At 39.5% G+C, this 14,763-nt stretch overlaps 1 protein-coding gene across 2 annotated transcripts in view; it reads left to right on the top strand.

The window, feature by feature from the left end:
* The window catches only part of CCDC192 (coiled-coil domain containing 192), a 211,910-nt gene that overhangs the window by 25,829 nt on the left and 171,318 nt on the right, over positions 1 to 14,763 (top strand). For both annotated transcript variants that reach the window (XM_042983176.1, XM_042983181.1), the window contains exon 3: positions 9,448 to 9,555. In XM_042983176.1, the coding sequence (XP_042839110.1) occupies positions 9,448 to 9,555 (108 nt within the window). The remainder of the gene's footprint in view (positions 1 to 9,447; positions 9,556 to 14,763) is intronic.

Raw genomic sequence — 14,763 nt, forward strand, 5'->3', positions numbered from 1 at the left:
TTTGCATAGTCCTAGTCCACATTCTTGCTCTTCTTCTCTCTGCTTTTCATCTCAAAAAAGAAAAGGCTAGCAAGAAAGTCAAAAAGGGAAGAAATGGAGACAGCCAAGTAAAAACCTGCTTTAGCAGGTGGAAGAGGGTATAGAGGCTGAGCCTTCTTCTACTACATTTTGAATTTTTGCTCTTACAGTATGCATACTGACTTATTTTTTCTAGTGAGGAGTAATCAGGCTAGGTACAGTCATATAATAGGAAGACCAGTCAAGTTTCTAAGACTTTCTGGCCTTCATAATCAAACCTCAGCATCTTACCTAGGCTGTAAGCTCCCAGAAGCTACACAAGAGAAACATAAAAACAAACAAACAAACAAACAAAACAAAACAAAACAAAACCCAGAGATTAAAAAGGGGAAGATTTTTGAAAAAACATTCTTCTATGGCTCAGGGGTTACACTAAGTATTTTTCTGAATTACCACATTTAATTATCACAGCAGCCTCCACCAAGTTATCATTTTCTCCACTTTTATGGATGAGGAAATGGAGGCTCAGAATGATTAACTTGCTCACTTAAAGTCATGCGCACGGTAAGTAATAATCAGTCAGATCCACATCTCAAATCAACAAAATCCATTCTAGTTAGTGTTAAGTGGAAAATGAATTACTGAAGGATATTAGGTATTTCAACAGGTTGTCCAGGAGAGTCAGAGAAATAGGTGTGGAAACCACGGTCAGTTAATCACACCAGATTCTGCTGAGGTACCTACTATTGCTGCCACTGGGCACAGGCCCCACCTCACCTGTCGTTTCCCCTGAATATGAGATATTACTTCTAAGTCTTCTGTCACCTCAGCCTCTGAAAACAGGATGACCCTGTCTACCTGTCCAGATTCTGTTCTATTTGGCACCTTTTTCATACCACTCTCCTCTATGTTGAAGGCTCAGGCTGATGTGTCTAATTGGTGGAGCCTAAGTCACACGCCTACATCTTAGATGCAAAGGATGTTTGGGAGGGCGTTCCTGGCTTTTACACTTTGGAGAGATGGGATTCGTGAGATGGGAAATTTTCCAAAAACAGAAGGACACTAGGCCATCGAGACAGCACGATAAATGGCTACCTCAGGGTGCAAGATGAATTAGCTATAATGGTCTTCTCATTTCATAGATGAGGAAGCTGGAGCCTACTGGGTAGCTAATGTTGGCCATGCTGTGCCCTCTTCTTAGATATTCTGGCCATGCTCCTTAGTCATATTTTGACTGAGAGGCCTTAAAAGAAGTGGAAATTCACAGCAAAAGAGAGCTCTCCCATCTGTCCTCTGCTTACCTTATCATGTTGGAATGTACTATGGAAACTGTTACTGAACTTTTATCTGATCTAAAAGGATCCGTGAGACATTTCTCCTTTAGATCTTGGTAAAGAGAGGAGTGTGTACAAATGTTGGGGGCAGGGGAAGGCTTCTCATGGAAAAGGTTTCTCATGGAACATCAAGTTCAGCTGAGGATTTTCTAGCTAGGTTCTGGAACAATATCATTAGAGTACTGAAGTTCTGATCATTACAGTTACATTTCTTGAATTTTTTTTAAAGTTTACTTATTTAGAACCTAAAATTCACTGGTGGAAAAAAAACTACCTTCACACCCAACACTTTCAATTGTGAGACAGTTGTTGTTTGTTTTACATGGTATAGCAATAATTTATTCACCAAACAGTGTGAAAAGCCACAATTAACTTGGGCAGTAAAAGGCTATCACCTCTCCTATAAGCTAACCCAAAAATCCTAACCGGAAAATGCAAGTGCATTTCCTAAAACACTGGGATAGAGTGGGGACATGAAAACGTTGTTGGTTAATATTTCAAAGTACTCAAAGTCTAAACCTACATCTGATGTGCGAAAAAATTAAATAATCCTGTCACAGAAAGACTCAATGATTCAAAACACTATCTTTACTGTTGGGAAAGGTATTTGTATCATGTCCCACTTAACAAAAATTTTATTTAGAAACAAACAGTATCCTCTGAGCATTTTTTCTTAAAGAAATAAACATCCAAATTTTTTCATTTTGTTCTCCCAACAATCCTGTGAAGTAGGTAAACAGCACTTGAACCACTTTTAACATCAACTAATTTCTTTACTCCATTATTTATCTGTTTATACATTTGTTTTATACTAAGTTATTTTTAACTGTGGTAAAATATGTATGACATAAAACGGACCATTTTAATGATGTGTAAAGTGTGCAGGGCAGTAGTGCAAAGCATGTTGAGACTTTTGTGCAACCAGTCTCCAGAACGTTTTCATTTTGCAAAGCTGAAACTCTGTATCCATTAAATAAGTCTCTATTTTTCTCTCACTCATTTTTTTAAAGAAATCGAAATCTGTTTTTATAGCAAATTACCTATGTTCTTTAAAATTTTTTATTGTGAGTGAAATACGATGTCATTATTAAACTTAAAATGTTCGGTAGGATGGGTGAACAGTGGCTGCTGTGAGTCGGCAGTTGCCAGAACCAGGCCTTCCGGGGAAGGTATGCTTCCTACTCTACCTTTCAGAAAGAGAAACTAAGTTTTGAGTTTGGGGCATTTCCCTAGCCCGAGGGAAAAAAGATTATTTTTTTTTTTTAATTTTTTTTTAACGTTTATTTTTGAGACAGGGAGAGACAGAGCATGAAGGGGGGAGGGTCAGAGAGAGGGAGACACAGAATCTGAAACAGGCTCCAGGCTCTGAGCTGTTAGCACAGAGCCCGATGCGGGGCTCGAACTCACGGACGGCGAGATCATGACCTGAGCCGAAGTCGGCTGCTTAACCGACTGAGCCACCCAGGCGCCCCATAAAAAAAAAGATTATTTTTTTATTCACCTGTGTGATGTACAGTAGAGGCAGCAAGAACACAGTGATATTCTCATTCATTAAAATTTGGTATTTTATTTTTGAATAAAAATTAAAGGTAGCTAGAATATAAATCAATTCCTAAACAAGGAATCCCTAATTTGGGCTATAGGGATAGCATTGAGAATGTGGCTTCAACAGTCTACAATTACATGCAAAATGGTGGTCATGTGTGCTGTGTGTGTGTGTGTGTGTGTGTGTGTGTGTGTGTGTGTGTTTGCGTGCACATGCATGCAAAACATGCATGTATACTTTTCTTTCTAATAAGAGAATTCATAGATATTATTAGGTTCTAAAAGAGGTTTGTGATGCTCTCATTTCTAAGAAATTGTCCCATAAAATCAAAATGGTGGAGGTCACAGAACAAATTCTGTAACATAATATGAACCCAAATTTAGGTATCCTCATACCCAGTCCCTGCTTTCCGGTTAATTTTCCCTTAAACAATGGTAGATACACTGTTTACTAGGGACCTTTTCTCCTCTGATGGTAAGAAGCTATAAAGCAATGTGATTTCTGATGGATCTAGAATCTTTGAAAAAGGTTAGGACTGCCACTCACCTCCTTCTAACATCTATCAGAGTCCTCATCAAAGAGAAAAGAGCAAGTCCCCAAAGCAAAGAACTGTATATTATGAGTGAGCATAAAAATATTGAATTAACTACCAAACTTTTGACATTCTTTGATTTTTACACTAAAACTAAAATCATTCGATTTTTGTATTGGAGAGAAATTCTAAGCTTAAGAAATCTGGTGAAGGTATTAATCCTGTTGGTCTTGTTACTACCAGTTTCTCCATTGTTTAGCATAGTATCCAGCAAATAGTGAGTCTTTAATAAATATTTTTTGAATGTAATGAATTGAAATGCTTTGAACTGAACTAAAATGACACCTTTAGCTTGTTAAGAGTTTCAGGTAAGCCATTATTTAGTTATTTATGAAGCTATCAAATGTCACATGGTCATTTCTCTTTAACCTCCAGGGCAACAGACTTTTTATAAGTTAATATCTGAGTCAACAATTCCTTTTGAATCCCTCTTCTTTTATTCTTTTTTCTATCAGTGATGCTATAGAAGTGAAAAAGTAGTGAAACCTTACACAGGAAGAAAGGTTGACCTTTAGAAATGTGGTTTTTTTCTAGAAAAGTAGTATCCTGGAACTTTGCGATGGCAACGTGATAGACCGTACAGGTCCATGTTGGACTTAGACCTGGGGAATTCAGAGACCAAAGTTCAGGAAAGGCTGCCTTATAAAACATTCAATTCATAATTTAACAAAGATGACTTAGACAGAGGGTCTCTATACTTTTAGATTTCCTAAACCCACACAAATTTCCACCGCCAACATAATTGGGATTAGTTCTCATAGCACTGCCAACTTTTCAATTTTTCTGAAGAAAAAAACACTAAAAGAATAATTTCCATATATTATCACCATCATTTGTTAAAGAAACATGCTCTTAACACCAAAATATATAGAATGATCAAAATCTCAGAATAAAGGACAGTTCTTTAAATGGAATACATTTGGCTTCATGAAAAATTCATATTTTTTTAAAGAATTTTACTTCCGTCTTTTTCTTGCTCCTGGTGGAAATGTTATCACAAACCAATACTGATCAATGGGCTAGCATTTGGGAAGCGCTAATACAATTAAACTCATGTGGTCTGAGGTTTCTTCGTTTCCACTTCCAGATCTACTCTCCACCCTCCCCCCACTCTGCTCTTTTCTGGGGAAGCTGGTCTCTCTGAACTTGTCGTTCAGGAGCTCTTGCCCTCTGGTTTTATGGTAGACTCAGCCCAATGGAGATAGAGAAGAGCACAGGGTGAGAGAAGGGGAGGTCAGGCTATTTATTCCACTGGTCCATCTACCATTATGACTAAGCACAGGTTGGCTGTGGTTCTATTTCTCTACCCAGGCCGTCAGCTCATAGACATGGCCCCCTGCTCAAGCTCTCTTTCTAGCTTCTCTAATAATACTCTGCTATTATCTCTTCAGGCTCTTGACTCCCTTCAGGTCAAGATGAGGCAAAGGTAGTCTTTGGCACTTCTTGGGAGTGTTTTTCTTTCTTCATGCCCTTAACTGTGCCCACATGTTTGTAAATAGTCCCTTCATTAAACTCCCCTTAATCGCTCCTTTGGAATGACTTTGTTTCCTGCTGAGATGTGCCCAACACATTTTTCATTTAAAAATGAAAAACTGAGGCCCCAAGAAGTAAAGCCCAGATGTCACACAGCTCAGGTCACATGGTCAGGTCCAGAATATGGCCTTCCAGATTACAAACAGTGTTGTTCTTAGTCAGTGCTCATCTGTCATCCTCCCGATGGCTATTTTCTTCCCAGTCATACTGATAGGCACTTTCTGGAACCATCTTTTCACTGGACTTTGGCAATAACTGTAGTTTATTCAAGTTTTAAATAAAAAAACCTCATATTAGCAGACTATTTCAGCAACTCCAAAACAGAGGAATACTGTTTCCATTAGAATGGATTGGAATCAGGAAAAACTGAGTTTTTTAAATTGCTGCTTAAGTAGAAATTGGCAAATGAGACTAAGAAACTATTGCAAAAGCTAAGCACAAAAGGACACAAGGATGATGAAATTTCCACTGTAAAATGAATGCTGATCACCGAAGATGGGGGTAAGGAGGACATAAACTGTCCAGAGTAAGGGGCTGAGGTGGGAGCCTAGGGAAAAAGTTTCATCAGCATGAGAGATACAAGCAGGTTGTAGAAGGGTAAAGAAGTTTAGAGCCTCCAGTACCTGTTAAGCAGGGGGGAAAGCAGTAGTAAATAGAAGAGACGTTGAGCGGAAGCTTGACCACTGCGCAATGTGTTGAAAGCATGTTTTATCGGGCATGAAGTTACTGCGTCACTGAGGAGAGGCTACTGTTGGAACCCTGGACATTACAACTTTTAGACTGCTGGAAATATTTAATCGTCTTAACTGGACCCATGTCAAAAAGCTCTTCTGTGAAAGTGCTATTTGCTATAATCACACCTTTAATCAGCCATGTTACTTTTAAATAAACACACATGCACATATTTAACCTATTACCTTTATTCTTGTCGCATACTTGAATTTCCCACTGTTATCATTCCATCATTTACTCTTACTTAAGTGTCTCTCTGAGGACATTCTCTTTATTAGGGTTTAAAAATAAGCTAGAAAGTTTTAATAGCACATGCTTCTCTTTAAAGGAGTTGGGGCAGTGGAATGACCAATAATAACATTAAGTGAGCGTTTCATCTGTCTAAGTTACCTGCTTTACCATATTTAGTCTGCACAAAAACCATCATCCAATTCCGTGGCCATCTCCTTGCATTCTGCTACCCTAGCTTGTACCTGGCCTTTGGCAAACAAAATTTCCCCAGTGCTCTGATCCCTGTCAGCGTCCCAGACCAGATACATGGAGAATATTCCCCAAAGAAGCCACTGTTAGCAGAGAGGGCTGCCCCTCTGGTGTAACCATCAACTTTGCCTGCTGCGGCTTCATCAATGACTACTTACTGGGCTCCTACTAAATGCTTAGTGCTGTTTAGTCTGGTTTCTGCAGGCATGGGCCTTTCTATATATTGCACATGGATTCAGAGGCAGGGGAAGGATTTGGGTCAGAGACCTTGAACCAGTCCTGAGGAGGGGAAGGAGTGTGTATGGCTGAGGAAGAAGAGGGAGGTCATCCGAAGATAAAGAAATACTGACGTACTTAAAAGTAAGGAAGGGGATGATGAAAAGATACTGAGATGGCTTAGTGACATCGAGAAAATTTAAAGTAGAAAAAAAAGAATAGATTTTCCTCTAGATCCTCAAGTGAGGAAACTCTACAACTAAACAAGAATTGACTGCTATAATTTTGTATAAGATTTGTCAACTAGAAGACTGTTAACTTGAATACACATGCATAATGCTCTAGTGTCTTTACTGTAATCACAGTTTACTGGATTTTTAAATTTATTTTTTATTTAAAATTTTTTTTTAAGTTTATTCATTTTTCAGAGACAGAGAGACAGAGCATGGGCAGGGGAGGGGCCAAGAGAGAGGGAGACAGAGAATCTGAAGCAGGCTCCAGGCTCAGGGCTGTCAGCACAGAGCCTGACGCGGGGCTCGAACTCAGGGACCGTGAGATCATGACCAGAGCCGAAGTCAGACGCTTAACCGACTGAGCCACCCAGGTGACTTTTTACTGGATTTTTAATCTGTCCCATTCTTTTAGTTAAATCATCTTGGTTATCTTAGTTCCATGTACTGAAATGACTGGTTTGATATTTAGGTAGACATTTTTAAGGCAAAAAGCAGAAGTTAAAAAATGGAACTCCCATTGAATTGCTGGAATTTACCACTTGAAAATCCACAGACAGGTTCAAAACCCAAACACCTGTATAAATCATACATGTGACAGCATTTAACAGACTTTTGACTTGTATAATTCACTCATCAATTACTTTAACTACCAAGACAGATTGCGTTCATAATAAACACAAATGGCTTTAGATGGGGTGTGCCTAGAAGTGCCTGAAGAATAAACTTAATGGTAGAAATCTCATCTGCTGGTCTTCTGCCCTTGTATCCTGCAAAACTAGGATAAGGACTAATGACACCTACCTTCTTTAGGGTCCTTGAAATGACACACACACCTATAAAACATCTAACCCTACGTATGTGCTTATTCCTGAAATTATTCTTGATTGAATTTGTATTCCTTTGTTTGGTAAGTGGGGGTTGCCTTCCATTAAAGACTGCTTACCTTTATATAAACCATTTTTACCTTTGTGTAGATACACTTATGGCTCTTTCCCTTAAGGGGGAAGGAGAACAGGAAGGCAGGAGAGTGACAGCTTATACTGGAGTACGGATGCAGACGATAGACTGCCTTCTTCACAGTTTGCTCAGGACTGTCCCTACTTCACAACACATGGCAATTTCTTAAATCTATCTGCATAAAAAGTCCTATGATACTTAATAACAGTCTTCAATCAATTCTGTTTCATTTGGCCTTGACTTACAATGCTTTTATCTTACTGGAAATGATTGTCCTTTTTGGCTAGGGAAATTTGGGATGTTTGGAGAGAAAGACCCAGAGAAACAGATTAGTTTGATCTTACTTGATCTACTCACAAAAAATTTAAGAAACTACCTTTTGAGATCAAACGTTAGACAGGAAGAGTTTCCCTGGAAATGGAAACTAGATCTGGAAATCCCAATCTTTTTGGAATATTTGGGCCTCTTGAAATTTCCCCTTTCTGCATAAAATGTTTCACAGCATGAATTATCTACAGGTGTAGATATATAAGAATATTGTTTTGAGGCTAATTTTTTAAGATTTTTTTTCTGGACTGACTTTTGAAATGTATTGGAATCATTATGGGATGCTGAGGATCAATGATTCATTCCAAATATCATTGTTCTAGCCCAAGATGTTCATCCCCCCAAAGTCTAATTGGTGCAGGGGGTGTGTGAGAGGGGGATTATGCAGCCGTGTGTGATCTAGGAACCAGGCTGTTTTGGAACATAGCATCATTTCTTTGCCCTGCATCCTATGGAGTTTCATTTTATCAAAGGCCCATGGCAGGGTCCTAGGGTTGAAAGTACTGTATGAACAATTGTAGGATCTTTATGGCTGGTTCCATTTACCACCAGATGGCTCTATTGTATCATTAGGAAATGCACACACGTATAAAAATGGTGGGATCCTAGACCAAAGGAAAAATACAAAGCACCAGCCAAAAAAAAAAAAAAAAAAGAACACAGTTCTTTCTTTTTATGGGGTTAATTGGAAGCAGTTAGAGGAGCCTGCGCATTCATAAGGAATTCACAAGGAAGGTCACAATCCTAGCACATATGAGGTCTCCCCTTTCAAGGTTTCATATTGCTGTGTAATTATTAATTGTTGGGATAGCCAGAGTAGTTAGGAAGTGCTCTTGTCTGGGAAGGGCCTGTGACTGATACTTTCTTACCAATTGTGTATACTCTCTGCTTGTGGATGAGAAAGGGCAACTTCAGAACAACTTGGAGAGGCAAAGTCTACATATATCTCTGACTACTTGAGTCCTATTAGCCATATTGTGGGCAAGAATGAGCCGATTCCAAACCCTGTGGAACCTTGGGATGGGAAGGTGGCAATCAGAGGAAGCAGGTTTCTCTGAGTTTACACGGTTCTATTCCTTAGGAGAGGTGAATGCTAAAAATAGAGGCACTCTAGGTGACATGTCTCACTAGGAATGTGAAATTTTGGTCTTAGCCTCTTGAAGGAAAGTTCTGTTTGTATCAAGAAAAAAAAAAAAGCTGCAAACTAACCAAACTCCAGTGTGGATAATTTTAGTCTAACTTTCTAAAGCTGTTCATTGTCATAATTTAATATGCATTTTTTTTACCCTCCTTTTAGACACTAAACTCTTGAGTAAGACCGTTGTTTTTATAACATTTCACTCTTTTAAATTACTGTGTTGAAGAAAAAGAGATGATTTGTGTGAGTTTATTAACTCTATCCTTAGCCCTTAAAGTTGTTTGAGATGCACTCAGGAAGCTATCCGTATCACAAAATAATATTTGATTATTGTTTTAAAGAAAGAGTCCCTGGAAACCGGACAGATGGCGTTTACTTTGGCACAACTTGAGGCCTTGGAGATTTGCCTGAAGGAAGCAGAAGAAAAGGCTAAAACCTTATCTGAACAGGTAATACCTGTCGTTCACACTGGACATGTATGTTCCTTAAGGGTGCAGGAGAACAAGTGTAAATCTAAATGCTTGTTTTTAAAAAAAACAAAAAAACAGAAGCAGAACAAACTGTTAATTCCCAAAATAAAGTTGGGGGGGGGGGTTGCTGCAAAATGGTACAAGCTTCCAGTTATAGAACAAATAAGTCATGGAAAGAAAAGGCACAGCATAGGAAAGAAAGTCAGTGATATGGTAATAGTGTGGTATGGTGACAGAAGCTAGCCATACTTATAGTGAGCACAGCATAATGTATAGAGATGGTGAATCACTATGTTGTACACCTGAAACTAATGGAACATTGTGTGTCAACTATACTCAAAGTAAATAAACAAATAAATAAATCTGTTAAAAAATTTTTTTATGTTTTATTTTGTATCTGAGAGAGAAAGAGAAAGAGTGTGAGCAGGGGAGGACCAGAGAGAGAGGGAGACACAGAATCTGAAGCAGGCTCCAGGCTCCGAGCTGTCAGCACAGAGCCCGACGCGGGGCTCGAACTCACGAATTGGGAGATCACGACCTGAGCTGAAGTCGGATGCTTAACCGACAGAGCCACCCAGGCGCCCCTAAATAAGTCTGTGTTTTGACCTGTGCCCCTATTGATGCACATACATGCATGCATACACTCACGAACACACGCACACAGAGGGCTTCATTCATTTTAGGTATAACAATAATTACTTCAGTCTTCATGGATCTTTCCGGCCTTTAAAACTCCTTTTACATTTATATTTTGATTTCCATTCACCCTAGCCCAGGAGTTAGGCAAGCCATCTTTAAGCAAGTAGCTCTCCTGAATCAGTGAAGCGTTATTTGCATTGCAAACATCAGATAAGTCCAGAGGTCAGATAAAACCTCCAGGGAGCACAGAGGAGCAATTTTCTCAAATTGTTGGAGGACACAGAGATTTGGCTTCCCTCTTGGGTCTTTAAAACTCACAGAAGCAGTGGAGCCCAACCAGTAGTGGGCTGTACTCGACGCTCTAGAGATGACCTAGCAGGGCTCTCAGGTCAGACACGGTGACTGTGGGAATCAGCAAAGCTCAGATCAGGGACTGGCCCGTTTCCCAATATTATACTTTGTAAACAGTGTAGTGCACAACACAAACCCCAATGTTAATTGTTGCCTCTCCCCCTGGGCAGTGGGGTTTGGCCCCTGAGAGCAAAGTCACTCCCGGAGATAGTGAGTGGAGGAAAAAGGACAGAAATGTTATAAACATTTATCGATTTATTGTGAATTGATACATTTTGTTATATATTTTTAGAAACTTTTGAAGAAGTTTCCAGTTTTTTTTTGTGTCTGTCTAGCAAAGTTTGCTTACATCAGAATTTTATAAGAATTTTTGTGGAGGGGCACCTGGGTGGCTCAGTAGGTTAAGCGTCTGACTCTTGGTTTCGGCTCAGGTCATGATCACACAGTTTGGGAGTTCGAGCCCCACATCAGCCTCCTCGCTGACAGTGCAGAGCCTGCTTGGGATTCTTTCTCTCCCTCTCTCTCTGCCCCTCCCCTGCTCATGCGCCCGCATGCACACATTCTCTCTTTCTCTCATTCTTTCTTTTTTCTCTCTCAAAATAAAATAAATAAATAAATAAATAAATAAATAAATAAATAAATAAGATTTTTTGGAGAGACTAGGGTAGATGGTGCTTGTGTTATATATTACAAAAAGTATAATTAGCATATAATGTAATGACACACACAGATGGCCTCCATTTCTTTTTCCAATTTACGGAAAAAGTGCATCTCTTCCTTAGGGATGTGTTTATTATTTACTAAGCGTGGTTGATGTAAAAACTTGCGTCAGTTAATGAAAGGGTGTTGCCTTAGGCCCAGACCCATTTGGAAAAGTTTCTATGTCAGCCACATGCCATAACCCTGGCTTGCCAATGGGTCTTGCTTCTAAAACAAACAAAAACAAGTCTCAAACTGTAGCAAAATTATGAGTTATAAAGAATATAATGATGGACAAGAGCCTCCAAACCTGGAAGAGATTTTGATGGCTAATGAAAAGAGGACACCCTGGCCGGTATTAGGTTGCACGGAGAAGATATATGTTTATTTTGTAATTGAAGGCCTTTTAATGTCTTCACATTTAAACCAATAAAATTTGACTCGCCCATAAAAGTAATCATTCTGTTTGTTCTTTATAAAATATTTTTATTTTACAATAAAAACAAACAGCCCCTAACACTGAAGATTCTTAGCTCCATGATCCTTTCTGTAATATCAAACAATTAGTTCCATTTTTTAAAGTATTTGCAGATTAAGTATATAAAATGGTAACTGGATTTTACTCAACTTCTCTGACCTACAGTAAGTAAGATGCTACTTAGATGTTTGGGGAAGAAAGATATATAAACAGGGCTTCTGTACCCAAATAGCTCACAACCAAAAGAATCATTGAAAGAGAAAGTAAGGGGTGCCCGGGTGGCAATTGGTTAAGCGTCAGACTTTGGCTCAGATCATGATCTCTTGGTTCGTGATTTTGAGCCCCGTGTCGGGCTCTGTGCTGACAGCTCAGGGTCTGGAGTCTGCTTCAGATACTGTGTCTCCATCTCTCTCTGTCCCTCCTCCACTTGCACTGTGTCTCTCAAAAATAAATTTTGTTTTTCCAAAAATGAATAAATGTTAAAAAAAAAAGAAAAAGAAAGAGCAAGTGAGTGAAAATACGTACTTGTATAGCTCCAGATAAACTCTACAATGGCACTAAATTGCAGGGTCTGTGTGTGTTCCTTTCCTGAAGTATTGCCTTTGGAGTTGCCAAATTTGTATAACCAAGTGAATTTAATTGAAAAAAAAAATAACCATATTACAGGCATTTTCAACATTACATTTTTAATTGAGTATTTTATTAGATTTGGCTGTCTCTACTATTAGAGTTGAAGAGTTAATCAAATAGAGACACTGCTGAGAGGACTCAATCCTGAAAATTTTGCTTCTTCCAGTACTTTAGTTTTTAGTCTTATTCTTGAAAACATAAAAAATATGAGAATATTCCCCTCCCCCCATATTTAAATTCAGTAGACAGTTTTAAAATGTGATGACAGAAGAATAGGGAAAGGCAAGGGAAGTAAAAGACCTTCCATGAGGCTGAGATAGGAAAATATTTCAGAATCGAACACCTGTGTCAAACAATCAAACATTTGTCCACTGGGTGCCACTGTCTTCCTTACCAGGCTATGCCACTGAGTGATTACAAAAACAGAAGTTGTCATTAGTATTCAAGACAATGATGTGTGTGTGTGGGGAGGGGGGGGGGTGGCTATTTTTTCCTATATCGAAGTATGCCTGTTAAAGCTTCTTTTAAATATCATTAATTTAGGACTTGTCATAAGGATAGTGGAAAATACTAGCCGGCTTTCACTGGTAGTCCAAATTATTTTTGTCAGTCCTATGGCTGAATATTGGCCAGAAAGTCTGGTCTGGTGGCCCAGAAACAGGTTGAGGAAGCAGAGGTAATGGCGAGGACAAAGATTTGTGCTGGAACCAAGGAGTGGAAGCTCATGGTATTGTCAACTAATAGATCCTGCCTTTGAGAAAATGGTAAATTTCACTGTTAGCCAAAGTGTTACCTCCTGGCTTTGCCTCTTAGAGAAGAACATAGAATTTGCTGAGAATGGAAAGTATAGATGCCTAGGGCTTCATCTACACGAAAGGATCTTTTGGTCCTGTGCCTCAGTTTACTTATAGTGAAACTTTCTAAGGTCCCTTCCAGCAGAGTTTCTACTGGTTCACTATGAAGAAGAAGAAACCTACAGTGACAAAATAAGAAGATTGTGTCCACTTCCTCTGTGACATCACACAGTAAACAGAATTCCTTGTTGGTTTCCCTCTAGCTAACAATTTTTCTTTATTTCTCTGCAGTCATGTCTCTGTTATAAAAATAAAAGCAATATGAGATCAGGATAATCGGCGATTAAGATTTATAATCTGAGATATTTACAGCTGTAAGAAGTTTGCAGCAACTCAGTTGGCCAGAGTGAGAAAGGGGCATGAGAATCAAACTTTTGTCCTAGGTAATACAGTAAATAACTCATCATTACCAAGTTTTGCTGAAGAAAATACTTGATTATATTTCCAGTAGGTTGAGATCAGTGGGAGGAAATGCCTGGAAATTAGGTAGTAGATAAAGGACCAAGAGGACCAAGTAGAAACAAGGGAAAGTGTTAGGGACTAAAGAGAAAGGAGTAAAAACGCTTCTGGAGGATCATAAAAAGCAGTTTTTGCATGTGTGCTGGTTTCTATCAGCAGTGCAGATGGGAGGGATGAAAAAAGGGGCTTGGGTGGGCTGCAATTTGTGACCACACACAAACAAATAGATCCCACAACTTTTGTGCTGAGATCCAACTGTTTCCTGTGCAAAGGAAATGTCAGGAAAAGCCACAGTTTCACAATGGAACCCAGATCCAGAGGTCTCCCAGTGCAGAGCGACTCGGCAGGGCAGTTCCTGAGACACTTCCTCAGGCAACAGTTTTGGCCCATGTCTCTCCCATTCATCAGCAGCTTCTAGTTCCCAGCTCCTAGCAGCAGACCCAGAAGAGCCCAGGCTCCACTACTTGCTAGATTAATGACCTTGGGCAATTTATATAATCTCTCTGAGTCGCAGCTATCTTATCTAAAAGGGGGTAAACAAACTGGTATCGTAGGGCACTTGTGAAGAGGAAATGAGACAAGTGTATCTGGCTCTTAGTAGTTTCCCAATAAAGATTCATTTATCTCCACTTTTAGTGGTCATAACAAAACTATATAGGGGCTCCTGGGGGGCTCAGTTGGTTAAGCCTCCTCTAACTCTTGACTCCTGATTTTGGTTCGGGTCATGATCTCAGGGTTGTGAGATCAAGTCCCATGTTGGGCTCCACAGTGGGTGTGTAGTCTGCTTAAGATTCTCTCTCCTTTTCCCTCTGCACCTCCCCACTACCTCTCAAAAGAAAACAAAACTGGGTGGTTCTCTGTGTCATATGCCATGGGCTAACGTGTGTGTGTGTGTGTGTGTGTGTGTGTGTGTGTGTGTGTGTATAAGGAGCTTCTTTTTTTACTGGTGTGTCTCAAAATGTTTGGAAAGACACCCAAGTTGCAACATATCAGTTCTTCAGCATTCACCCTCTTAGAGTCTCTCAAGCAGGAAACCTCCCCTCCCACCCCAGTTCCCTTGTCCTAGCTTGGCTCTCT

Source organism: Panthera tigris, chromosome A1 (genome assembly GCF_018350195.1).
Source record: "Panthera tigris isolate Pti1 chromosome A1, P.tigris_Pti1_mat1.1, whole genome shotgun sequence".
NCBI lineage: Eukaryota > Metazoa > Chordata > Mammalia > Carnivora > Felidae > Panthera > Panthera tigris.